The 26,377-nt window shown below is 40.3% G+C and overlaps 1 protein-coding gene and 1 long non-coding RNA gene across 3 annotated transcripts; both read right to left on the reverse strand.

Moving 5' to 3' along the window:
* Positions 1-374: 374 nt before the first annotated feature.
* Positions 375-25,911, reverse strand: LOC136290690 (sodium-dependent neutral amino acid transporter B(0)AT3-like). Of its 2 annotated transcripts, XM_066185019.1 has the most exons (12): positions 25,732-25,911; positions 16,714-16,854; positions 15,008-15,145; positions 13,807-13,988; positions 13,296-13,406; positions 7,788-7,900; positions 7,405-7,533; positions 6,647-6,803; positions 5,163-5,367; positions 3,402-3,561; positions 2,770-2,932; positions 375-1,683 (listed from the first exon to the last, which is right to left on the reverse strand). In XM_066185019.1, exons 1-12 carry the CDS (start codon positions 25,886-25,888, stop codon positions 1,471-1,473), a joined length of 1,869 nt encoding a protein of 622 aa, XP_066041116.1. In that variant the 5' UTR covers positions 25,889-25,911; the 3' UTR covers positions 375-1,470. The 2 variants fall into 2 exon arrangements, with proteins under 2 accessions (XP_066041116.1, XP_066041122.1); XM_066185025.1 differs by lacking the exon at positions 375-1,683 and having other exon boundaries at positions 2,926-3,003.
* LOC136302357 (uncharacterized) lies at positions 9,907-11,589 on the reverse strand. The gene is made up of 2 exons (XR_010724044.1): positions 11,278-11,589; positions 9,907-10,357 (listed from the first exon to the last, which is right to left on the reverse strand). It is a non-coding gene; the product is annotated as an uncharacterized lncRNA (long non-coding RNA).
* Positions 25,912-26,377: the final 466 nt, after the last annotated feature.

Here is a 26,377-nt window from a genome sequence, read left to right on the forward strand (position 1 = left end):
TACTGGAATAAGGCTACAGTTTTGGCAGAGGAATTTTGGTAGAGGAAGCATCAGAAGTGCACTGACAACAGAAAAGCAGTGTTCAGGCAAGAGTTGCTCAACACATTTTTCTGCATGCCTACTTGAGCTAAACAGTAACTCCAGCTTGTGTTTCCCAGCCGTCATTTGTAGTTACTGGAGCTGAAAATTGTCCTACCCAAAAGTCCTGTCCTGGGCTGAACTGCATGTCTGGTGATCCATAAAGTCTCCCTTTTGGTGAATGGAAGGGACAGCTCAAAAGTCAAGTCTGGATACCATGACAGTGACTCAGGATGGATTTAAAGACATGAAAGTCTTTTAGATCTAGTTTAATTGTCTTTTCAGCTTCTGTCTGTACTGGTTGCATGTGTTTTTGTTTAAGAACAGATCACTGTCTACTTCAACCTGCTGCATATAGTTGCCTATAGGATTTTAATGAACATTTAACTATCTGCAGTTAGAAACATGAGTATAAAATGTATGCTTTACTTAGTTAAAAATTCTTATTTATGTATTTGCATCTTCATTACCCTAATCCTTTCTCTTCCTTGACTCAATTACTCAGTGTGAAGGCATTTTCATGCTTTATTCTCACATATTCCCCATATTTTTTCAGAGGCTGCTGGTTCCTCAAGTTATCTTGACAAGAGGAATCCTCATCTCTCAGCACTAAAGAGTGGCCAGGATCTGCAGCCAAGTACAGGAAGTCCTGTTTTTCAGTAAAGATTAATTTCATTGTCATGTCCTGTAAGATTGCAGTTCACTGAAAGACTGCTATACATCTGCACTTTTGTTATGCTGTTCAGCTATTGTGTTCAGTATGAGAAATAAAGGGGAAAAAATGGGAGCTTCTTTTTTACAGCATTTTCCACTACAGTGAATTCTGGAATCTGCTAAGATAAGAGATTTGTGCAGAATTATTTGCTCAAATTTACTTCACATATATTTTTTTTATCTGCTGATGCTTTATCTTTACTCCTTGCAATGCTTGAGAGTATGAAATAATCACGAAGTGACTGCTGTTTAAGTGTGTGTAGGGATTTGCAAAAATTAGAGTGTAGTGGAAAAGAGCAGTTCTTAGTCTTAGAGAGCTCCCATTCTGCATCTCCCAGAGCAGGGGGGCAGGGCAGTTAATGAAGCTGTAGGTGCTTGTGTTCCAATTTATGTTGCTTATCCTTAGGAACAGACCAGTTTTTTAGAAGTGAAGAAAGACAGAAGCTAGCAGCAATACTTAACAGGCTTTCCAAGTTTAAATTCTGGCTGGAGAGATACATGAAGCTGTGAAATTGGTTGAAATTAAAGGAAACACTTCAGCATTGTTTACAGAGTGTAGTGATTGCTGTAAGTGTATGAACTGTGTATACCAGGTTGGTTGGATGATGCCAAATGACAGCTAATAATGTCTAACAAAGGCTGTCTTATTTTTGTTACAGACAGGTATACAATGGGTATTTATTCTTTTGGATGAGAAAAGTTGCTGTTAACCCCCTGACAGGAGAAGACTTCTGGTGGTACAAGGCTTGGGTCCTTGCTCCTGCGCTTTTGTTTGACCAGGTGGAAGAGCGCTACCAGAGGTACACACATGCAAGGAAGGGCAGCCAACAACACACAAATGGCCTGCACCCAAGGTGGATAAACTTTCTCCTCTTTCATGGGGAAGCCTTCCTGTGGAGATAAAAAGGCAAGCAAAAGAAATAATTTGTAGGTACACTTAGATTTTGCTGTGATTTCTATTTTAATTTTCTTACGCTGCTTTAGTAAGGATAGCGAAAGTTTTACTCTGTGTACAGTAGCACTCAGTGGCTGTGTCCTCTGCCAACCCTTCTTGTGGGTCTAGAGACAGCTGTAAATGTTTTACAGTTTCAAAGATGTATACTTGGAATTGTGACACATTCCTAGGGATGAGAGGATTGCCCAGTGTTATCAAGCCTTCACCCTCTCGTGGTTAAACTATGTTCATTCTTGTACTCAAAACTTTTCAATTTTCATCACTTTTTCACTCAGTTTCAGCAATTACTGAGCATGTTCTTTGTCAAATAGGGAGGATGTGTACCAGAGATTTTGAGGGAATGATGATAAAGCAATTTCTGCAAGTCCCTGGCTATGAGTTTTATTTGGGATGATAGATACTTGATGGCATTTGGGGGAGGCACTGCTGCTGTGTAATCCTCATATAGTTTAAGAACAGAATCAATCTTCAAGCCACTACACGGTGTATTTGAGAGCTGCAATTGTTGTTGGATGGTGACATCCAGATCAAATGTTCCTAGCATGGACATATCTTTGTTGCCAAATTAACCAACACTGTTTCCAGACCACTGCCTCCTTGTCTTCCTGTCAAAAATACACATTCATGTTCACCAGAACCCCAGTGATATTGGTAGTTCTCAGTGAGAAATGCCTTCATCCCTGACGTCTGTTATGCAGCTGTAAAGCTCTGCTCAGGCATTTGTTCTACCTCTGAACCCCCTGTGGGTATCTGTGACATGTTTCACTTCAGCACTTCTGAGCATTACACACATTCATAAGAGATACGGAACACAGAATAAGCTGGACACCTCAAGAAGAGACACATTTTAGTATGTGTAACCTCTTTGCACACTGGAGCCTTCTCATTCTGAGCACTACATCACTTCAGGCAATATTCAGTGGGTAAGCAGTAGATAACAGTGATCTTAAAGGATCTGGTAAGGGAGGAAAATAGATAATTCTTCCTCTTATTAGAAGTTCTGTAAATATTTGAGAACATACATATTTAGGGTTCCAGGCTGTGTAGCTTGGCGTCTTCTGCATCTGCAGAGTAACAAAGGCCATGAAGACAATTAGCAGGAGCAGAGGACTAATAAACCTCCATGTGATCTGCCAGTAGAGATTGAGTTTTCTTCCAGTCATCCATTCCACATCTTTACTGAACCTTGTAAAAGAAGGCATGTTTATGATGATATCAAATCTAGAGTGGTAACAGTTTCCCTTTTTTATAGTTCCCTGTAAGTTGGAAACACAGGTTACAGCACTGTAAATCTTTTCTATTCCACACCATTCTTTATTAACTTACTACTTGCTTGAGTAAATAATATCATTCAAGTAGGTCTTTATTGATGCATACCAGAGATGAATGACCAATTTACATTGTCAGTTTAGTTACATGAGCACCTAGTGTAAGCTTTCTAAGCATAAATAAATGATGATAATATTGCAGCAGTTCTGAAAACTATTCAGATATTTAAAATAAAAACACAAAATTGCCAGGGGAACAAACATAGCATGTTTGAAGAAGTCTCAGTTAACCAGCACCAAATCAAATCAGGTCAGGGCCAAAGTTACTGCAACTTGAGCTGCATTTATGTCTTACAAGGAAAAAATTCCATCTCTTTCCAACATACCTTTTAATTTTATAGATGTACACAACTCCAATCACTTCAAAGAAAGCGATGACTAGAAGAGGCACTGAGCCTGCATATCTGTCAAAAATGTCAATCCAGTAACTCCCTGAACCCAGTGTAAAAGACAGAGCAATGAGGAAGCTAGTTAGACATATTATACCTGAAGAAAAAAAAAAGATATCTTTGTTAGTGGAGTACTGAACTTGAAGGTTTGTTTTTGTTCTAAATTTTTGTTTATTGCTTTGTTTTTGGTCTAATAATTTTTATTCTCTCCCCCTCTATGGAGTTACAACAAGCTGTTTTCTCCTTAGGGGAGCTAGTACCACTTCTCAGACTCAGTTTTCCCCCGTGTGTTGGCCAAGAGCACCACTGTTGCAGGAGGAATGCATTCGTGTGACTCAGAGCATCCTTCAGTTGTTCATACTTACTTCCATCAGCCTGGGCTGTGCTGTGACCCAGTGTTAATTTTTGACTGCTCTGGTGAGTTTTCAAGTGCCTCATTTCCGTGGAGCCATAGTCTTAAACCACAGGCAGGTGGCGCCTTGGAAGTGTAAGGACTCCTTGGATTTCTGCCCTCGTTTCCTCAAGGAGCCCAGAGCTACAAATGTGTGTGTCCCTTACATTCCAGCATGCATCATTTGGGTTTTCAGCACAGTTCTGCACAGCCAGTTCCCCTTTAGCCAAGATTTAGATTTGGGGTAATTTTAGAGGGAAAAAGTGGGAAGGAAAGGAGGAAACAAAGGTATTGCTGGACACACACACGGGCTACAAATCAATGTGTGTGTATTTCTAATGTGTTGCTAATTGCGTCTTACTCTGAGATGGCCGTTGGTTCCATTCTTTAAAATGTTTGCTCCAGACTGGTTTTTGTTGTTGTTGTTCTTTTTTTTTTTTAGTTCACAGTTGGAAAATCAGTTTAAAAATAACATTGTTAGCTTGTCAAGTTGGGAATAAATGCACTTCCACGTAAAAAATTGTAAAATTAGGGATACAATTTAGATGCCACAGGAGGACTCTATAAAAGGCATAACGGCAAGAATTTTAAAGGGCGCATTGCAGAAATATGAATCCATTACTTGCGACTGCCATAGATTTTTCTGGACCAGTTTTACAGTAGGATCTCTCAGACTCTCAAAGAGTCTGGTTCTTAAGTAGCAGGTTTTGTTCAGTAACCGTCTCTGGTTGAAAAAATTCCAGTTTTGGTGCCACAACAGGATCACACACCTTCATTCCTCATTTTTCAAGTGGTAATTTTCTACTCTGACGTGTTCACAGTAAATGTGAAGCAATCTCTAGCAGCGTAAACCTGGGGGAAATAGGGATGAATGGCCTCTCTTACAGTGGTAAGTTCAAGTGCAGGTGGTTATGGCAGACCAGCTGATGTCACTGAGTGCCTTAGAGTGATTTGTATCAGTGCCAAATGCTTAAGGGAAGACAAGGATCATCCTGGTGACTGCAACAGCTCAGAGTGAACTTGACTCCAGGAATAGCAATTTAACAAGCTTTCTCCAAATGGAACAGCTTGACTTGCAAACTAGAAAAAAAACTGGCAAAGGCAATATAATATTGTCACCTGACAGCTTCTGCCATAACTGCTAGCTCATCTCTCTGCTTATTTTCTGCAAACACAACCCACTGCCCTTACTTACACCATGAGATTCTGCTAAACTATTAATTATTAATTCCTCTGTGATATTAACTAATCATTAGTTTGTGCATCTGTAAGGAAGCCACCTCCTTTGAACAAAGCAAATACCTTACCAGATATTAGCTCTTTGGGTGCTGATTTAGGTATAATTTGAAGCTCTAGAAGAGGAGTGAAGACACCCTCAACGTTTCCAAACATCGAAGAAAGGCCCAAGCTGAACAGCATTATGAAAAACAGGATGGCCCAGGCTTGGGAGCCCGGCATGAGGATGATAGCTTGAGTGAAAACAATGAAAGCCAAGCCAGTTCCTGAGACACTCTGCAGAATTCACAAACAGATAAAAATACACATTACAATGTCATTTTTCGTGCATAAAGTAACTATAACACACTGCTGTCCTTCTCTGGAGTCAAGGTTGCTGGTCAGCCTGTGGCCTCTGTGGCAGCCAGCTGCTGAGAAAATGGGTAGCGAGGACTTTAATTTTAAATGTTCGGCTAGAGATATCTAGACAATCATAGAGCTGAATTTTAGCCTGCACAGGGAGATGGGTTCAGAGTGAAGCAGACTGGAGGGTTGTAGTTGTAATAGCAATTGTTTTGCTACTACCATCTTAAATGTGCTTTTTAAAAATCTATGATTTAGTAGCTCCTGGAAAAAAAAAAAGAGGTATAAATAAGGATATGATTACCACTTTTAACACCAAGAGAATTCATGAATCATTGATCACAAAACCCCCTATTAATGGCCAAGGCAGAAAAGACTGATAGGGAAAAAGCCAATTTCAACCAGATGTCTTTTGATTAAGTCTCCCAAGGACAAGGATATTTAAATCTAAGCTTTGAAAAATGCTAACATTGCTATAATTTGGAAGTAAAATATTTCAAACTGTAAATCAGAAATATGTGCCATCAGGAGAAGTCAGACAAAAGAAACTGACTTGTACCAGGGCTGGAATGTTGTCCTTGGACTTTTCCATCCTGTAAGTAAAATAGCCTATTTGACCATTATTGTATGTTAGGCCTGTCATGCCTTAGCACACATACTAACTGTGCCAAACAGGATCCCTGGAGCAAGTGGAATGAGGTAGGACAAGAAAATAGAGGAGAGACGTCTGTTTCTTCTGAGAAATGTTTTAGGAGGATTGGAAAATAAGGAGGGGAAGAGGATCATGGTGTATTTTGGTGGTGAACAGTGTACATGGTAATGGATTTTTTGATACTTTCCTTAATACAAATTCAGGAAATTGCGATTCAGCATCCTTTTTCTACAATCTTTCATCTAGGTGTGTTCCCCTGTTATGTTATTTCTGTAAACCAAACCAGGACTGAATCTAGTGTCCATGGTAGATTTCTAGTGGGAGCACCCTGGAAGATTAGTTTTCTGATAATGATGTGCAGTTTTGTTTGCCATAACACAGCTATACATTCAGGCTATCCTACAGCAGTATTATTTCAAATGTTGAAAGATTGATTTGTTGCATGATTATGTGTAATATATCATTGCATGCAGAACAAAATACATGTACTTAAAAGAAAAAGCAAAATACCAATCCTTCTACATAACTTTAAGGATTACCTGTTGAAAGTAGTTATGGTACCTGATCAAGAAATTCTTGAAGATCACAGTTTTTCAGTTTGAGTCCTGCAATTTTTTCTGGATATGATGAATTCAAAAAACTAATCCAGGATGTATAGTTCTGTCTCATGATGCTTTCTTCTGGAAGATCAAATTCATTGATGATATTGATAATGTTCCTGCCAGAGAAGCCAACATATTTAAACTTTAGTTTAAAAGTTTGCAGATGATGTGGCTGGAAATGCTATGCTGTGTATTCAGATGCTACTCCAAAGGTGTGTTTACTCTCTGTGCTGCTATTTACAATATAAAGGAAAATATTAATTGACAACTTACATATAAAATAATAGAAAATATTCAGACTATTTAATGTTGTCTCAGGCAAAAACTGAGTATTTATGCAGATGCAGTCTCTAAAACCTTTTTGTTTTATCAGGTCTCCAGATCTCCACTACTTGTATTTAATAAGTTAGTGAAATAAATTTCTGTGAAATATGAAAAGGTGTGGATTTTTACTACTTCTAGCCTGAGAGGAAGGTGCAAACCTTGATGCACTACTTGAAATGGATTGTTCTGTAATTTGTCTTGCTTCTTACAAATGATCATCCTTAACTCAGTCCCATAGTACTTTATATTTTTACATTAAACTTCTCCATACAGATGGTTTTCCTTTCTAATGAAAATAAATTCTCTAAATACATGTCTTTCAAATAACACATTATCACATTATCTATTTAGACACTGAAACCACGGTATAACTTTGGGACACAACTTTCTCACCTGTCCAAGCAGTCCCAGTAGGCAGTGGTTGCTTTAAACCCCAAAACAGAAAAGACTGGGATGGAAGCATAGAGGGATGTCATGCTGTTCACAATTGCTACTGTCACAGCATCCTTTTCACAGTCATTTCTAGAGATAGCATTCCAAAAAGTGAAGTGATTAAAAAAAGGCAGGTTTTTCAGTTATTTCTGCGAATGTTTTTTCATTTCTTCCCTCCCTCCCTTTCCCCCTTCTGTTAGAAAGTCTACTGGGGTTTTTAAAAAGACAGATACTTTCCTAAGGATTCTTTAGAAAAATTAAGGAAAGCAATTTGAAAATGTAAAGAAATTGCCAAAAGTGCAGCAAGAATTGAGCTAGCCAATAAAGGTTGTCGTTCTACTCACTTTGTTGGATTGTAGCTGGCAAATGCAATAAGCCCTCCAAAAGCCAAAGAGAGGGAGAAGAAAATCTGTGTAGCTGCATCAAGCCATACACGGGGATTTTTCAAAGTGTTCAGCTGATGTAATTGGAAGAAATGCATGTATTAGGCTTAAATTAATTTTTTTTTCTTGCAGTTCTCATAGCTCACCTGTTATTTCACTTCTGAAATTTTGAGCTGTGTTGCCATCTAAATACTATGAAAATAGGAGTAGGTACTAAACAGATCAGTAAAACAGGTGTTTTCAAGAGTATCATTGAAGCTATTTAAAGGTGTGCAACAATTATAGAATCTTCTTCATTGTATACTTTGTATGTTTGATGATAAAAATGTGCTTCTAAGTGATAGACACTAGGAACACAAAAGGGCAAGTACATTTTTCCTCAATTACTTTTTTTTTAAAATTTGCATACTTAGCCTACAGTTAAAGAATATTGTCCTCCTAAAACTATATAAACAAATACTAAACCTTCATTGTTTTAAGATGGAAAGTGATTCCATAGCCTTCCAAATTTGCTTAAAAAATTTAATAGAAGTGACTTAAAGCACAAGCAGACAAGAAAAGAACAGTTATTGAAAACAGCATCTGCAATTCAAAGTGTGTGAAAACAGCAATAAAAGATAGAAGGTCCGCATAGGAAATACAAGGAAAAAGGAGAAACTGACAATAAAATTTGAATTTTTTTTGTGAGGGCATTGTGATACAGGAAGGTAAATTAAAAAGCAATGAATGGGGGATTACAGAGAAAATGTTCAGCAGTTTTAAATAGCTGCACTAAGGAATCTTGACATTGAAATCAATATAAAAGAAAGAGATAAAGCATAAGTAATGTGCAAAATATAAATGTGATCAATAAGTGTTACTTTCCTGCAGAAACTACAACGTGGTGTGTTATACCCTACCATGTGAATTGCTTTCTGGTCCATTGTCACAAAGGGGGAATAGAAGAATGTTTTACTAAGAATGTTTTGAAAGCTAGATAGTTCAAAAGTAATGCTGGGGCTGTAGACTATTTCACTTTGTTTTACAGCAGTCTTCTAGTAAAATCTGCATCCCAGTCATGCAGGACAACTTGTGTGTTTTGTGTGTGTGTGCTAGTGATCCAAGTCCGTGACTGGGAACACAGGTAGGCGTGAGAGGTAAGTATGCCAAAAGACCCTTCATAGCATTTGGGGTTTCTCTGAAGCTGGCCTGAGCTCGGAGAGCGAAAATAATGGGTCTGCCTCTGTGCATGGATTCAAGCAGTGCCATTACTGCAGGTGCTCTCCCCACAGGGAGGCCAGTGCTTCGACCACAGCAGAACTGGTGTCACCTTTTGTACAACACAACATTGCAAGCAGATTCGTGGCTGAAATGCTTCAGCAAAGGCAAACCCTTCTAGAGGTTTATTTTGGAAGATCATAGTCAAGCCCTCAAAGGCCGGAGTGCTCACTGGCAGGACCTTATGCAGGTGCTGTGTCAGTGCAGAAACTTGGCACTCACGTGGCTCTGTGGCCTTCACGCTTTGATTATGTGCTGCCAAGTCAATTGCTGGTGCTGACAGATGTGACTCCGGAAAGTCTGGCTTTCTGACTGGGAACTCTGGCAAATGAGTCTGGAGTTTAGAATGATTCATAGTTTAGAATGATACTAGGTGCAGTGCATTTATTGACTCCAAAAGGTACTAAGCAACCCCCAAACTTGAAAAGATAATGCGCAGGCAAGCATGTCATGGCAATGTCATTATCTGGTCTTCAGCAAATTATTGAAAGCCTTATTTTATATTTATATGACATACAGATTTTATAAGCATATCTTCAGAAGAAAAAAATGTGCTGATGCCAGAAACGTGGATGAAGATACACAATCAGTGCTAGTGAATGAACAGGGCAGGGGAGTAAAGAGGAAAGGAAATACAATTGCTCCCTTGGGAGCAGTAAGATGTTTGGATTCTTGAATATGTAAAGGACAGACAGAAACAGAATTAAAAATTACTGAGGTCCCTGTGATGTGTAATTTTGGTGTAAGAACGGCTAATGATTTTGTGAACAGAGGATTCGGGGCCTGTGCTGCATTTTTTTGCTTTTGGTGGTTTTGTTTTGGGTTTTGTTTTTGTTTTTGTTTTTTTTTTTTGCCCTTCTCACTGCTGGTTAAATAGCTGCTGAGTTCTGGGCACAGGCAACAGTTGCCCAACCAAGTTCTCGGAATCGTTCATTGCCGGAGAACCTTCAAATATTTACAGTCTCTGAAGCTCTTTCAAAGGTGAAAGAGACTGGAGAAGGAGACATTTGTATTCCACAGGTGTCCCCTGAAGCTGAACCATGCAGACTGTTGATGATGTATGATGGAATCTTGGTTCTGCTGCCTCTGATCATTTATTTTTCCAAAAACCTTTCCAAAAGTCTGTTCCAGCTCCTGTGTGGCTTCATCCTTGTACAACTTCTGCTTTCTCCTCAGGTGTCACTTCAGGATACTTTTTTCTTTTCTTGGCAGCTTTGTTTTCCAAGTAACCAAGAATCTGGAGAAGGTGAGTGAATCATCAGACTTCTCTATGCCTGAAAGTCAATTAAAAGAAGTAATCATTATTTGCCCTGAAATTTAGGGTAGAAAGTGTGTCGGATGACAGAAGCTGATTATGTATTTTTGCGTGAAAATGAAAACACAGCCTTGCATAATTAATATCCACATGCATGCTTTTATTATTTGTGGTACTTGCTAACAAGAACTAAAATACAAACTTGGAAAGTGAATAAACTTTAAAATTGTGGTTTTGAAAAACAACTAAATTCAATTGGGTGATGATGATTTTGAAACTGAGTAAGATGGGAGTTTTTGTGCTAGGTATTAGTTTTACAGACTTTCGAAAACAGGTGTCACAGTAACAAGGTAATGGATGTAGCAGATGTTACAGAGAAACTACAATATCTGCTGCACTGCAAAGTTGGAAAGAAGTTGGAAAATACTGCCTCCAGTCAGGGAAGAATGTCAAGAAAGTTGATTTTATTTATTTTAAAAGCAAGCTGAAACAGACAGTAGGTGATTTAATCCTTACTTTCTTTTGCTAAAACTTTTTTCTGCAAAAAGACAGGAAAAGAAGGAGAGCACACATTTAAGAAATATGCTTTACAGTTTTGTAAACTGATGTGGCCTGTGTGGGCCAAGTACATCTCTGCCAAAAATCTGACAGCCCTCCTGTACAACTCACTTTGGGACATCCCCTGTGGAGAAGTGTTAAAGAAAAACCTGTGTTTGCTCAAAGGGGGGGTGGGAATAGCCTAACAGCAAAGGCAGTACTGGTACTGCAGTTGTGGGGAAGGGGACAAAGCGAAAGGCAGTGTTGAACTGTGCTTATTGTCCTTTTAAGTCCTTGAAGCGCCACAACCCTGTGTAGCAACTGGAAGGTTAGTTTAACAAAACCATCTGTCTTACACTAACTTTCTGTGCAGTGGCAACATCGACAGCAGATATCACTTACCAGGCTGTTCCATCAGCTTTTCCACATTTGTAGATCAGAACATCACTAAAACCATCTTCAGATGACTTTTCAAGGATGTCCCCAGGATCTGCTTCCTCAAATCAGCTAACCATTCAGCTGCGGGTTGACTGATTTTCATTCTGACTTCTGTCGACAGTGTATAAATCCATCTGGCTTTTTTACGATGATCTGCTCCTCCTCAGCACTGCCATACCTCCAGGCTTTGTGAGTACACACAGATCGAGTTTTCTGCATTCGGTTCAGGATCATTGCAAACTAAATCCCAAAAATGCCTGAGCTCTTCCAGAGAAACCTGGCAGCCCAGCTGAGACCAAATGATAATAGGTCAAGGCGATCATGTTATGATTGTGTTGTCTAAGCTGCTTTCTTCCCTAAGACACTGCACCAAGCTCTTAAAAGTCCTGTCTGGGCCCTTCAAAAATGTGTCTGTCCTGATCTGTGAAAACCAATCTTTGTCCTTGAGCTCTGAAAGCATTTAGATGGGTGTCTGTGCCACTGGGCTTGTAAAAGGATGGATAAAATGGTGTCTCATCTGAGCTTTCTCTTGCTCTTGTGCCTTTCCAGCCTGGCATATAAAGTATCTCTGAGCTTCTTGGCTTGTGTTTTCCTTAATGTCTGTGTTGTTGTGGAAAGGAAGGGAAAGGGAAAGGAAGGGCTTCTGTGTTTGAAGCACTGCTGTGGCTGCGGAGGCAGTGGATGTGAAACATTAATTTTGAAGAATTAAAGATTTTAGTTAAACCAGATATTGCTGAAGTAAGACAGATAGACTTCCCTTTTGATAAGCAGAAGCCGGATTTAAGGAACTGATAAATCATGAGGCCTGTCAACTTATGTTTGTGTATTCTGACTAATCAATAGGCTTCAAGAAGGACAATGAATTCATAAATCAAATACTCCTAGGAAAACAGGATTCAGTTGTCACACAACACTAAAAGGTTAAAAAGTCAAAGCAAAGAAGACTTACTTACTTCATCATTTTGAGACCCTGCCCCATAAAAAAGACCACCGACCCATTTCAAAGAACAAACCACGCATGCTTATGAATATACATTTGTGTTTTGGGTATTCAATACTTCTGTACATAAAAAGACCCTGTGATCTTCTGTAGGGGCGCGTGTGTTTGGGAGCTATCCCGCACACTGCCCGGCGTCGTAATGAAACATACACTTTCTAACTTTAAACTGTTAGAGAGTCTTTTGTCCGTCATAGTTGGATATCGGCATTAGGGCGATATTTATATTTTTTTAACAATTCAGATGCTCAAAAACATGTCAGTGAGTGCTGCTTTTCCTCCTCTACACCCACCACTTCATGGAGCCTTTTAGCATGAAGGCAGAGTTGTGGGGAGCCTACAGTGGATAGCAACCACTTAGTGGGACAGGCTGACTTTACGTTTGGGAATGCTGCCAAGGACAATGTAGAAAAAGTGCTTCTGAAATGGCCAGCATGTGGAGGGATCTGGAGCTCCTGTCCTTATGAGAAGTTTAGAAAAATGGGAGAGGGGCTGTTCTCCAGCAGTTATGTCTTCTAGGAGGAGATATGGGAGAGGGTGGAAATGCTATAAAGAAACAGGGGCAGGAGAAAATTACATTCAACCTTCCAAAAGAATCACTTTACAGTGTAATTCCTCGGTTGCTCTCTCTGTGAATTCTTAGAAGATTAAAGCTGTGTAAATTCTGTAGCAGTGACAGGGAAATGCCATCTTTCTCATGTACTTGTGAAGTACATCAGTTTCACTTACACATTCAAGACTGAGGTAGACATAACACTCTTAAACTTAATTTTCCAGTTTTTTTCAGATATGCTTACTACTGAACTGTTAAATTCTTTGCTGCTTCTTTACTTGTGAAAATATATTAAAATACTTAAGTCACTTCATCTCATAAAAAAGCTTAGCTGAGCTCTTGGATAGACATCTAAACCAGGAGTTGTTGGAAAATGGGTACACAGTATGAAATCTGAGGGGAAGTAAAAGGAAAAATATTACTAGTACTTACATTAGGGGTGAAGAGGTAAATCAGACCTTCAGTGGCTCCTGGTAGAGTGAGTCCTTGAATAAGGAATATGGTCAGGACCAGATACGGAAATATTGCTGTTACATAAATTGCCTAAAGTAAGGAGGTCAGAAGACAGTTACTGGCAATAAGTTCAATAAATCCTATTCAAATTATTGCAACATATAATCATAATAATATTAGCTCAGACAGCTACAGATGAATATGGCCATCTTTCAAGTAAGCAGGGTGTACTTCTGCAGAATATATTTGTCACAAAATGGCACTTAAAACTGTGTGAGGGAAGGCTGGTAGGGCAAAAGTGTTTGCAATGGGAAATGAGAGAAGCATCATTTTAAGCCACTTGTACCGCTGTTCTCACTTTGTTGGACAAGGAGCACACTGAATGATGCCAGTATGGTAAATGGGGAAGGCTTTCCTTGTGGTAAAAACTCAGTTTCTGGAGGGCAAGTTTTCAAACTGTAGGATCATCACTTCTCTACCCTTTCCATACCTTCCCTGTGGTTTCAATTCCTCGGATGGTGCAGAGATAGACAATTAACCAGCAAGCTGCTAAGCACAAAATGAGCCACCACTGTAACTTGCCACTCTCAGCAATATCAGGTGTTATGTTCAAAGTTTTCCTGTACCAAAAATAATTTACTGCAGTGCTTTCATAACATTCTTCATTGTACCCTGAAAAAAAAAAAAAAAAAGGCAAGTGTTAGAATAAATTGTGGGCTGCAAAATCAAATACAGAGACGGACTTTCTGCAGTCTCTGTAATGTGCAGCAAGACAAATTCTCACAGTAGGCTGAGACTGAGACCTTCACCAGAACATCACTAGCATTTTATAGAGGGGATCATTTTCTAATTAGAAACAGTGTTGTACTTGGTGCATGGTAAAATCTAAACTAATTGTAGTGGAAACTGTGAATTTTTTTAACTGTATAGTTACAAGTTGGTGGAGCCATAACAAACTTCAGGCACCTGAGGATACATCTAAGTCCAGACTCCCCTGGCTATGTCATGGTCCTGTGGTGGGGAAAGACCCAGGCATTGGCTTCGTTGGTTTGAGTTTCCAGGACTTCTGTGAACAGGAACTGCAGAACAGAACAGGCATCTGCATGCAGGGGAGTGAGCATTCCCTAGCCAGGCTCTGTGCCTGAAGGAAAGGGAACTGGAAACAGGTTTACACCACAACCTGTGATGTCTATTTGTTTTCTACTCTAGAACAGTCCTAAGGCCTCCAAAATAAAGTTTAATTCTGCTGTGTTTTAACTTTTTTCTTCGCCTTAAACTCAGGTGATATTTCTTGCTGTTCTCTGGAACTTGTTCTCTCTCATGCTCTGAGAAAAAAAAAAGGAAACTGAAAAGTAGTTTTAAAAACCTGAGAGCTTTCATCCTTATCCTGCTTATGTACACTGTCTCTTTAGTCTTAGTAAAGGTTTTGTAATGGATAACAGGACTTGTTCTTTATTTTGTTTCCTATTTTAAAGTCAAGCAAAAGGACTCTTGGACTTTCTGGCTATTGTTGTTCCTGTGAGGATGATGAATTTGAGTAGGCTAGCATGGCTCTTACACCTTTTTAACAGAAAACCAAAGGAGGACTTGTGCAAAACCTAGGGCCAAATAAAGTATGGTTTCTTGATTAGCCCAGAGTCTGACATTTGTGATCCTTCTTTTGCTAGCAGTGGTCATGGAGGTGTACTTACCTGTTCTGTTTTCATTTAGAGGACAAACGCTCCAAGGAAGAGGTTCTTGAAAGGAGTTTATGAAATACCACATCACCCAAGTTAAAACTGTGTTGTAGTATAAGCTCACCAGAATTGACACCATCCATGAACCAACTCCTGTAAGAAAGCACAAGATCTCACTTTAGAAAAGCTTTGGAAAATGTTCTTAGTCACTCATAGCACTAGCGCTCTTAGAAGCTCGCATTTCCTATTTTTTCAAGATTTTCTTCTCCATTCCCCTGATCCCATTCTGAGATTTTCCCATGAAAGATGGGCATTTGTGTGTCCTCAGAAGCCAAACACTTGTGCACAGTCCCCCAGATCACCAGCCCTGCTCCAGGAATGCTGAGACTCTCTACTTGCACAGAAGGTTAGGGCTGAAATCTTTGCTCTAGTATGTAATCCATTGTTTTCTACAGTACTGGACAACTTCAATAGCAGAGAGCAAAAGAGACCAAACTTTTATAGTGTGCTGTATTTGCATGAGGCCACTGTTGTCCCAAATCATGCACATATGCCCTAAATTGGTAACTGTTTTACTCCTGTGATGGGGAGGGAAGAATATCAACACCACTGTTTCTGCTTGCTTGCATTTTTGTGAAGGGAGTATGAACATGCCTGATTGTAGGAGATGGGTCTAGCTGGAAGCACCACCTGCTGCTTGGTATTTCTTCCTTGTTGGCCTCTGGCCCTTAGATGACCCCCCTTGCCCACCCCTTGTCCTCCCACACAGGCCCACAGGCAGGGCTGTCAGTGCCAAGCCCATTTCAGGCACCTGCTTAAAGCAGGTCATGATCCAGCCGGGCTGGCTAAAGCATCCAGCAGTTTCCCCTTGCTCTGCAGGCACAAGGGTGTTATCTCAAATACCCAGTAGAGTCAATGCCTTAATCTCCTCATGGTGGCTATTCTGGATCACTTTTTGCAGCCTAACAATGGACACAGGGCACCAGATGTGTTTTTTCATATATCCAATAAATAGAAAAGAATTTGCAATACAGGACAGCACACCAGTCTGATGCACACTGCCATGTGGACTGTCCCTCGTGCCCAGCTGTGTTGATAAAATCCCTTCAGTAGCCCCACCCTCTTGTGAGGCTTTGGACTCATTTAGGAGGTACCAGGATCCTTAATTTCCCATCTTTTTGTCCTTCCTCAAGTCTGACTATTCATGGACAGAGAAGACTGGGTCCTGGAGGGGCTGTGAGGGAGGAGCAAGAAGCACTGTGAGCAGGCAGCTCTTGTTGAGCACTAGGGTATGGTTGGAATGGGGCAGCAGAGCCCATGTTCATTATGCTCCCTACAGCAAAAGTTATTAGGTTTGCATTTTAGGCTCCTAAAATGTGCCTGGAGTAACAGCTGATGAGAGCAATACAGAATTACAGAAATCACAGAATGGTTTGTGTTGGAAGGGACATTAAGAGACCATCTAGTGCCATCCCCCCTGCCATTGACAGAGACACTTCAACTAGACCAGGTTGCTCAGAACCCCATGGCCAACATGGCCTTGAATGTTTCCAGGGAAACCACCCTTCAATATCTCACCACCCTCACTGCAAAATATTTCTTTTTAATCCTAACACTCGTTTCTTTTTATATCATAAAAAGCATCAGGCACAGGTCTGTAGGAAGTGAGTGCTGGGTGGGAGCTGTCTGCAGTTCCTTGAGCTGGGACTGAAGAGATGTACCAACGCCTCCAAGGTAAGGAGAGATGGTGTTCCAGGCTCCAATGCTGCCTTTCCTCAGGTACTGCCCTAGGGCCAGCTCGAGATGTAGCAGTGGGATTCCTTCGAAGAGAAGAGCGATGAAGTATGGGATCAGGAAAGCCCCTGAAAAGACATTTAAGTGTGATTAAGCCACATGATTATCGGCATTTCACTGAAATTACTGGTTTATAATTACTCTGCTTTATGAGCCTAACAAAGTCCTTGTAGGATGTGTTGAGAGAGGGATCATTGCTAGGGACACCTACCGACTAACACCTGTTGCTGGTAATTTTGGTAGTGAAGATGGAGGAGGAGGAGGGACTGGGATGCTTTAGTGCTGCAGGACACTTCCCTCAGGCATTGCTACAGTCCATAATAAGTAGCCTCACAATTTCATCCATTTCTCTTTCTTTTAAGCATCTTCTTTTGACCCCCTTCTCATAAAGCACAAAGGTTTGCCTGTCCCTTATACTATCATTTCCCTTCAGTGCATTGCCTTGTTCCTTTTCCAAAAGCTCTCAGGCCTGTGCTCGTCCATCCTGCACTGGAAAAGCATTATTATGTGATGTATTTCACCAAGAGACCACGTTATTTTATTGCATGAAGCTCCGCTCAGACCACAAAGCCTCTAATGAAAAACTGAAAGCAAGGCTGAAGTTATTCTCTGAGATGTGAGCCATGGAACTTCATTTCTTCCCAGTGTGTATTCTTTATGTCTTTTTTGTTTTCCTCACAACGTCTCCCTTGGGCCAGAAGCAGTGTGTCCTGTTGGTTGCCTGTGGGAAGGGACCAATCCTACCAAGGAATCAGCCTGGCTGATTCCTGCTAAACTGTGTGCAATGCCTCACTTCCCCCGCCTTCCCTCAGAAGGGACACACGTTTGGGTCTCCCATCTTTTGCACCAATGCTGGTTTACAAGAGATCAGAAGTTTCATCAATATGTTTGAACCACCTGCCCAAATGTCTGATTAAATTGAAATAGATTGGTGTTAATTGCCATGACCAACAACCACTGTGACCACGAAGTTTCTTTTCTCCAGGGAAACAAAGATAGCAGTCCTGCCTCAGCCACCTCCCAATCCTCCTACAAATATGAACAGGTTCTGTGCTCCTCACAGCTTTGTCAATAAACCTATGCCTTGCTCTACCATTTCTGCTTTGCCTCCAGACCTCATATCTGGGTCTGCTCAGCTCTGCTCTTCTAGCTCTGGAAACTTTCTTTATGCTCTGTCTTTGGCCCTGAGAGAGAGGTGGGGGAATGCACAAGGATTTTTGGTCTCCACCTGGAATGGCGCCTGGGTTCTGCAATCACTGGCTATTTAGAAGGGCTGGGCAGATAGATAAAATCTTATCTCCTGAGCTAGTCTTGTATTGCAATAACTTTGCTACCTCTTGCTAAGTGCTGCAATAGATACATACAACACCCAGAGAAAGTGTGTTGTTGGATGGTTTAGCCTTTTATCAAGTCATGCATAGGAACAAAATTCACAGAGCTCTTCTCAGCCAATAAATGTTTGTAAACTGCCAAACTTGGAAATAAATGTCTCACCTTAAGATCTCTGTTCTTGAAATGTTTTTAGCTGAGAAGCAGATTTGAAAAAGGAACCTCAGAGTTAATTCCCAGTACATTAAATCCTCAGGCTGAGGTCCCTTCCAGAAGAGCCCAGTGACCTCTTGCCATGCTCAGTCCTGTGGCCTGTTTCAAACCTGATGCAGTATCCCTCTCCACAGCACATGTGAGAGTGCCAGCCCAACCCTTCTGACAGTCTGTTGCCGTGGACTGTCTCCTGGGAGGAGCAAACTACTGAGGCAAGTGACCAGAGCACTCCAGTATGGAGCTCTACTTCTTCATCCATCTGCCTGGCTCTCCACCAGCTGTGGGCGGCAGCTGTCTCGCTGTGATCCATGCTGAGCCCTCACTAGCAGAGCACTCCATAAGAGACTAGCCTATCTCCCATATCATATCTCCTGGGAAATAACTGCATAATAATAACAGTGCAAACTGTTATCTCTCTCCCCTTTTCTGTTTTCTAGTTGAACCACTGGCAGCAGAGTGTGTTTAGACATTCTGCTGATAAAAGCATGCTTACTTTGTGCTGGCCTGTGTGTATCTTCAGGCATATTTACAGCATGGCAAAACATAATGTCAGGCTTGGAAAAAAAATACTGGTTTTCCAAGAGAATGATATAAATGATCTGCTATCTGCAAATACGAAAATATGACAAAATAATGAGTTAACAAGAAATAGTTTATGAAGGTAATCTTTCTCAAACCTAATTCAAATAAATGGCTTGTAGTGTAAAATAAATTTTTAGTTATTCATTCCTTTGCATTACGATACTTTTAGGCAAAAAGAAAAGAGGAAAAGAACAGACAGTCTGCTGAAGCACTTGAAGCTTACTCTTTTCCACAATAAAATCCCTCACCTATAGAAAATCATGGAGAAACATCAACAGTAAGCCATCAGATACGGAATAGTGAGTAGGAACCCTCTGGAGCCCTCGACCCCTAATAGATAGAGGACGATGTGGCAGAAGGCAAAAACTAAGTACCTTTTTTTAAAAATGCCATGAAAAATCTAACCATGGAGAAAGCAAGCAGAAAATCCAAGAAGCAGAGAAACTAAGACACAGCAGGTATCACAAACCAGAGCATTCAAACACAACCACAGCAAGTCCTCAGCAGAACCCAAAGGATGTTAAGCACAGGCACAGCAGAACTCTGTAGATTTGGCTTCCATGGGGCATGGGAAAAGGAAACTTTAACAGAACAAAATCATAAAGCACAAGTAACAAATTATCTTGTATCTGTCCATTCTAAAAAAAAAAAAAAAAAAAAAAAAAAAAAAAAAAAAAGTTTAGGGGTTCTATTCCTCTCGAAAAGTCAAAAAGGAAAATGTTAGTGGTGAGACATTTTTAAGTACTGTAAAAGCCTGGAGAAATGCCCATAAAAGTCAGAAGTATTGCCAAAGTGTGATTTAGTTGCATCTCTGGGGTGTGACTTAGGAAAATTTTAGTCTACAACATTCCTTCTGTCAGAAAGACTCTGAAGATTCATAAGTATCCATCCTGCAAGTAGATACATGCGGTACTAAAAGAAGGTCAAGGGGAAAAAACCCCAAACTCTTCAAAACTTACGTAAGTTAAAAGTTCTTTTGGAAGGAGTCCTGCACGAGGATATCACAAAGCTGTGGAACAATCCCTGTGCACATGAGAGGGTGCAGAAGGCCTACAAAAGCTTTTTCAAATCAGGCTATCAGCAAGTGCAACTACTGCACTACTGGTAAGCTGGTGTCATTATCAAGAGAGTCCCAAGTGAAGAAGAGCACCAGTGTGTAACAAGATTGCTGAAGAACCATTGGAGTGGAGACAGCTCCACAACCATAGCAGTAGGAAAGAAAGGAGCAGGTGCACTCGAGATACACAGAGGGTTTTTAAAACCTGACCCCTCGATTGCAATGCATGGGCTAGTCAGGTCAGAATAGCAACTGCCCAACCATATGCAGCAAAATGACACTTGAAGGGCACAACCTTTGTTATATCACCTGCACGTGACAGTCTGGGTGGGAAGTGCATGAACCACTACCAGCCTGGGGAGAGCTACCAGTGCTCCCCAGGACACAGAGATCAGGAGGCTCTAGAAGGAGCGCAGTTTAAAGTTGATTCTTAAAAAGCGGCCAGCAAAGCAGAGTGAAACAACCAAATTGGGTTTGTCACTTGGAAAGAGACCAACAGACTGGACTAGTGGAAATGTAAAGCAGTTTGAAGTATCAGCCAGGTGACCTCCTAATCTACGTGTATACCAAGACCAGCAGAAATCGATACGCCTCAGTGAGAAGCAGAGAAGACTCAGTAGGTTTGCTTGATATTGGGATACTAAGACTTCCTGAATGGTGGAGAAAAACTTGGAAGGACTGATCTATGTGCTCAATCTTGCGTCTTACCAGTGCCTGTGGATCAGCTAGCAGAAAAAAAGCAAGAGACTTGAAAGGATGATTTAAAGGCACAACAGCATTTGAAAGGCCATGAATAATATTTTTCCTTCAGATAGAGATTTAGGAGTAGAAAAAATAATTATAATTAAGATTGAAATGACCCGGAAAGTGGCAAAACAGTAATTTTGAAGGAAATGCATCTGTAGAGTCTGAAAAATTCAGAAAGCACATCTCAATGTGATAAAATGCAGCAAGCATTTGGAGATCCACTTCATCAGTTCTGTTCATACCTAGGAGGAATGGTGATGAGTGCACTTTTCTGAAAGACTAGTAACTTAATGGCAAGATACCTGTGATAATTTATGCAATTTTATGCAGTAGAAGGGAACTACTTGTTCTGATACAGAGAAGAAGATACTAGCTATTGATGGGGGATTTTTCAGACCTGTTCCACTCTCTCCATGGCAGTTCAGCTAAGCAGTGTGGTATAGTCAACATGGTAAGGAATTACATCCAGACATCAGATAGGAAAAAAGCAACTTAATCACACTCAGCCCTCTCTCTAGAAAATAGCACTTCATGACCTCTTTTATGTCTTCTGCACATGCCTCAATCCAGATGAAAAGCATGAGCTACTTTAAGCCTTGCATTTGTGCAGCACAGTTTTGATGGCACTGATATTGCCTTGCAGGCCACATTACACATCTTACTGACTGAAACTTGGCAGGATTGAATTTCCCACATAAATGAGTATATCTCCGTGAACAACAGTGAGGCAGCTAAGGCCGTGTCCAGAAAGCTGTAGGGGCAATGGCCATTTCAAATGAAGATGGGTAACACCCACAGATGACTCATAAAATAAGCTTGGTGAACTTCCCTGTGAAGGATGCAAGCAGGCAGCTTTCAAATACAAGCATGCACCAACCTGAGCTGTAAAGGGAATCAAATATAACAAATTGTGAAAGGATTGAGTCCACATGTCACAGCTTTTCAGGGTTTAAGCAGGACATGGCAACAAACTAGAAATTGAAGTTTGTTACTTGCTGTAACCCAGTTTTTCTCTCAGAAAAGCGAACAGTTCTGCTCTTCCCAACATACTATGTTTGTTTGGGTTGGTTTGGGGTTTTTTGTTTGTTTGCTGTTTTTGTTTGTTTTGGTTTTTGTTTGTTGTTGTTGTTTTGGTTGGGTTTTTGTGGTTTTGTTTTGTTTTTTACAGTATCTTCCAGTAATACAATTTGTTCCTCTTAGGTTTTGTTTTCTTTTGAGGACACAGTGAACCAGGCATTTTGCAGCACGTAGTTCAAATCTGAGCAAAGGGTCAAGTAGCCATGGGTTATGAAAGCCTGTAAATGGTTGTCCTAGAAGTAAACAGTTCTCCCTTTGTAGCATGACTGTAGTGTTTATGTGTATCTATTTTCCGAGAAAGAAACTGTATTTTATATTAAAGATATTTTTCAGTCATTTTATAGGCTCAGGCACTACTATACACGTTTTTAATACCCATGGGTTAAGCAAGCATGTATATATATATATGATATATATATGAGATATATACGAGAGATATATATATAGATATAGATATATATAGATAGATATATATATATACACATACACTAGCTATAATCAAAAGTAAACTGCTGCAGTAATTTCTAGCTAGAACTGGGTTGATTTCTTTAAGTATACTCAGATGACTCCACGTGTGCACATATAGATGTATGACTTGTTAGTGTCTCTGTTTTAAGTGACAAACTCTATACTGGGCTATTTAGGGACTTCTTTTCAATCCCAGTTGCCTGGGAACGTTTGTGTTTGTCTCCACCAACTGTGGCAAACAACCTTCATACCCATTAGTCACGAAAAGTAAATAACTAACTTAACTCAGGCAATAAATCTAAATAATCAGTAACGGCAGCAGGTGATAAATGTCAGCAGAACTGATATTATTTTAGATCCGAGTTATTGAGTAACGCTAATGTGCGGTGAATCAGGGCCAGAGGTCTGATGGGAACAGCTGACATGAGACAAATGTACAAGCACTTGTTTTCATCTCTTGTTTTTGAAAAGATGCAGAAACAAGTATATCACGTGAACCAGCTGTAAAACTACCCCAGAAGCCATTCGGCCTTCAAGCATGTCTAGGCCATATCCATACCTGGTTTCTCCATGCTTGTGGTTGTGGCTGCAGGCAGAAAGCCATGGTACCTGTCAGGACTACCAGTTAAACACAGTGCTCTGGTCTCTCCCATGTGCACATCTTCACATGCACACTCACAGGATTTATGCTCCAGTACCCATGAAAATCAATTGGGCTTTTGCATGTTGTTTGAATTGTTTGCTTTCAAAAATGCAAGCGCAAACCACATCACTGCTTTAAATTAACAGAATAAAAATGCAGCTACCTTATACACAGATGTAAATGCAAGAGCTCTGTCTCCTCAGTGATCTTTTTAACTCACTCAACTTTTCCAATGCAGGTTTTCTAGGATAAATTATTCACAAATTGTTCAGCACTCTTTTACAGGGTCCATCCTGCTATTGAGCTCTTCGAGCCCTTTATTGAACTCCAGTGACTAAACACTTGCTGCACATCCATACATTGACCTTAATTCACCCCTGTCTTGTGCCACTGTTGGTGGTGATGCAAAGTAGCTGTTTTCCATTGCTGAGTCTGTTGGCTGTTTTAAGCTGGTTTTTCATTGGCAGCATTACTACTCAGGGAGCAAAGGAGCAACTCAGCCCTTGCACCTGCAGCATTTTCCTGTTTTTACTCTCTTTAAATCTGCTGTAGCCCCTGTCTTTTTTGTCCCTAGAAGTTCCTGTGGGAAAAAGTGGAGTTCTGGAGCTGGATAAACAAGCAAGCAGAATTTCTGAGCACTGTTAAGTCCATAAGACAGATGACCTCCTTGCAGTCAGTCTCATGCTTCTCTTGGGTCGGGGAGGTCTGTAGGGTAGGGATGCAGGGGACCTCAGAAGAGAGGATGGAGGGGAGAGATCAAACCTCAGGAGCAGATGAGCATTGCTATCTTCTGAAGTGAGACTGGAATCTGAAGACATTGAAACACCACTGGCCACAGCTGGCCATGGAGAAGCAACAATTGGTGCTTCATAGGAAAGTGTGAGAGCCTTTTTATGGCCAGTAGAACAATATTTCATCTTAATCCTGAATTTGCACAAATTTTGTGCAAAAATTTGTAGCTGGTGGCTCCAGAAGCTGCTCCATGCAATGAAATGTGTGGAGAAGCTATATATTGCTATGGCCCTGCCTGGGATCTCAAACTTTCCACTGAGCACTTTGTGTTAATCATTCACTACATTACAAAAACATCACATTATGTTTGCTTTATTATGGTATTTGTTAATCCTGAATGTTTTTTCCCTTGCTTTCCAAGATAGAAAGGCCACCTGAGATGCTGTAGAGGATTTGACCTACAGCTCCTGCTCTATAAGAATATTTTCCTTGTAGATCTCATGCCATATCTGCTAGGGAGATGTCTCCCTAAAGATGTCATCATGTCTCATTAATGCCAGTATCATTAACTGAATTGACAGGGTTTTTTTCCAGTAATTCCCATGGACAAACACAGAGAAACAGTGTGCACTTCCGACTTCCTAGCCACCCAGTGATGGCAGTTTTCTGCGGGAGTTTCACTGGGTGTCGTATTTTTTAAATAAATAATGAAAACCATCAAGTGTCCTGGGAGGAATCTAACCTACTGCTTCCTGTCTTTTCTTATTTCTATTTGTGTAACTGTAACTCACTGCTGTTCCATATTCAGCCTTAAAAAGCTCCTTGCCACCAAAATAATTTCCATTTTCTTGTTTATAGGCTATAAAAATGTACTCTTTACTTTTCAACTTCACGACCTAAATATATTGAATTCTTAAGTTGTTTCTTGTTCAGGAAGTTTTCTAACCCTTGAATAATTGCTGGGGCTTTTCTGCATTTTCTCTAATATTTAAAGTTGATTTTGAAAAGTGGACTTTCAGAAAAAGTCAGAGATTCAGAAGTTGTCTTACTATAGGCAGCAATATCTCTACCTACTTCTTAGTGTTCTACTTACATCTGCCAAGATTCTTTCTCTTGATACACCCTGCTATAGCTCATTCATTGAGCCACTTACCATAGTCCCTAAGTGGCTGCTTCTCTCTGAAACACCTTCCATCACAGGCTACATCCATTCTTGGTTCCTTGGTTGATCAAAATATATGTAGCTCATCAAGTAATACAGACACCTTAGTAAAACAAACTCGGATGTGATAATATTTTCTGTCATTTGACAGTTTCTCCAGGTGTGAATTTTCGGTTTCTCCAATTAATTGAAAGATAGCAAATAATACTGGGCTAAAACAATTTGCTCACTCTTCTTTAGATTGCTTACTGTGGCAGTTCAAAAGCTTCTGTGAACAGTGAGTTACCAAGTACTCTTTCTAGATCCATTTATATTTACCAAATTGTCTGCTTCTAAAGCAATTCTTTGTGGAACTGGTGCCCAGGCACATGCTTAGGCAGCTGTCCATGACACCTGGCAGGCTTCTGTTGCTGCTCCATCAGCTGAGCATTTTAAACAGCCTCACAGACAACCAAAAGCACAATTCAGTTTTGTGCAGGGGCAATTCCAGATCATGAAGTAGCTCCTAAGAGAACCAGAGGAGGGTGGGGAATGACTCACCATCACAAAGGGAAGTTCAGTGGCCATTTGTCTAGGGGCCAGTTCCCTCAGGCCTCCCCAGGACTTCTTTTCTCCTTAAGGTAACCAGCTGCAGGCTCAGTTTCCTGCTTACACTGGGACTTTATTAGCAGTATAAAAACTTTAACAGACATTTGTTCTATCATCAGTCTGGTCAGCCTCAGTCTGGTCTTCCTAAACGAACTTATCATTTTATAATTAATTATACTTCTATAGAAAGAGCTAATTAACTGGCGTGAAACATTAATGACAATTAGTGTTATTAAAAAAGGGATATAACTGATATAAATTATGTAATTTCCATGCCCATCAGAAGTTAGTATAGTTGTAGGAGAATTGCAGTTCAGTATTTTGGCAAAGTTCCGTTCCAGCCTTACCGCCTCCATGTATCTGACACAAGTATGGAAATCTCCACACGTTCCCCAGGCCAACGGCAAATCCGATACAGCTTAAAATGTACTGGAACTTATTGTCCCACTTGGGTCTGCCATCTTCTTTAGGCATTTCAGGTGCTGCTGATAAATCTTTTGACATTTTAATGAAATATCCGTGGCTCCTTAGCCTTTTTCCCTAAAAATGGGAAGATGCTTCAAAACCTGTCTCTCCTACAGGTTTTATACTGGGTGACAGAAGAATCTTGGAAGAGAGGTGGAGCTTTCTTTTTATCTGATGCAAAGGGTTGTGTCATTGCCAAGGCTGCAGTTTAAAGACAAAACCAGGAATTATTATTATATAGTTACCATTCTTGCCTTTTTTGCAGCTCCTTCCATAGTTAGACAGCTTGCAAATATGTTGTTAATGGGTAACTCAAGAACACACAGGTTTTTATTTTCTGTTCTTCTTATGTTCTCAGACTCTGTCAGAGAAGTGTGACACTGAATATAATTAAAAAGAAACCTTTGCAGCGGACTAATTAAAATTGCAAAATACCTGTAAAAATCTGTGAATAAAATGTTAGCATTTCCTTTCTTAGTTTATTAATAGAAGTAAATAAATGAAGGCATCTTTTCCAAGTGCAAAAAG

Source organism: Chamaea fasciata, unplaced genomic scaffold (genome assembly GCF_029207755.1).
Source record: "Chamaea fasciata isolate MVZ Bird 193981 ecotype frontalis unplaced genomic scaffold, bChaFas1.0.hap1 SCAF_1, whole genome shotgun sequence".
NCBI lineage: Eukaryota > Metazoa > Chordata > Aves > Passeriformes > Sylviidae > Chamaea > Chamaea fasciata.

Bases quoted from the DNA above. Each gene is read 5' to 3' on its own strand.
- LOC136290690 (XM_066185019.1), bottom strand. From the start codon at position 25,888: ATGTCAAAAGATTTATCAGCAGCACCTGAAATGCCTAAAGAAGATGGC. The intron at 3,562-5,162 runs GTAAGGTATTTG...TTTTTTCTTCAG, and splicing joins ACCCAAAGAGCTAATATCTG to GTATAATATGTCTAACTAGC. The intron at 2,933-3,401 runs GTATGTTGGAAA...TTCTTTTACAAG, and splicing joins TACATCTATAAAATTAAAAG to GTTCAGTAAAGATGTGGAAT.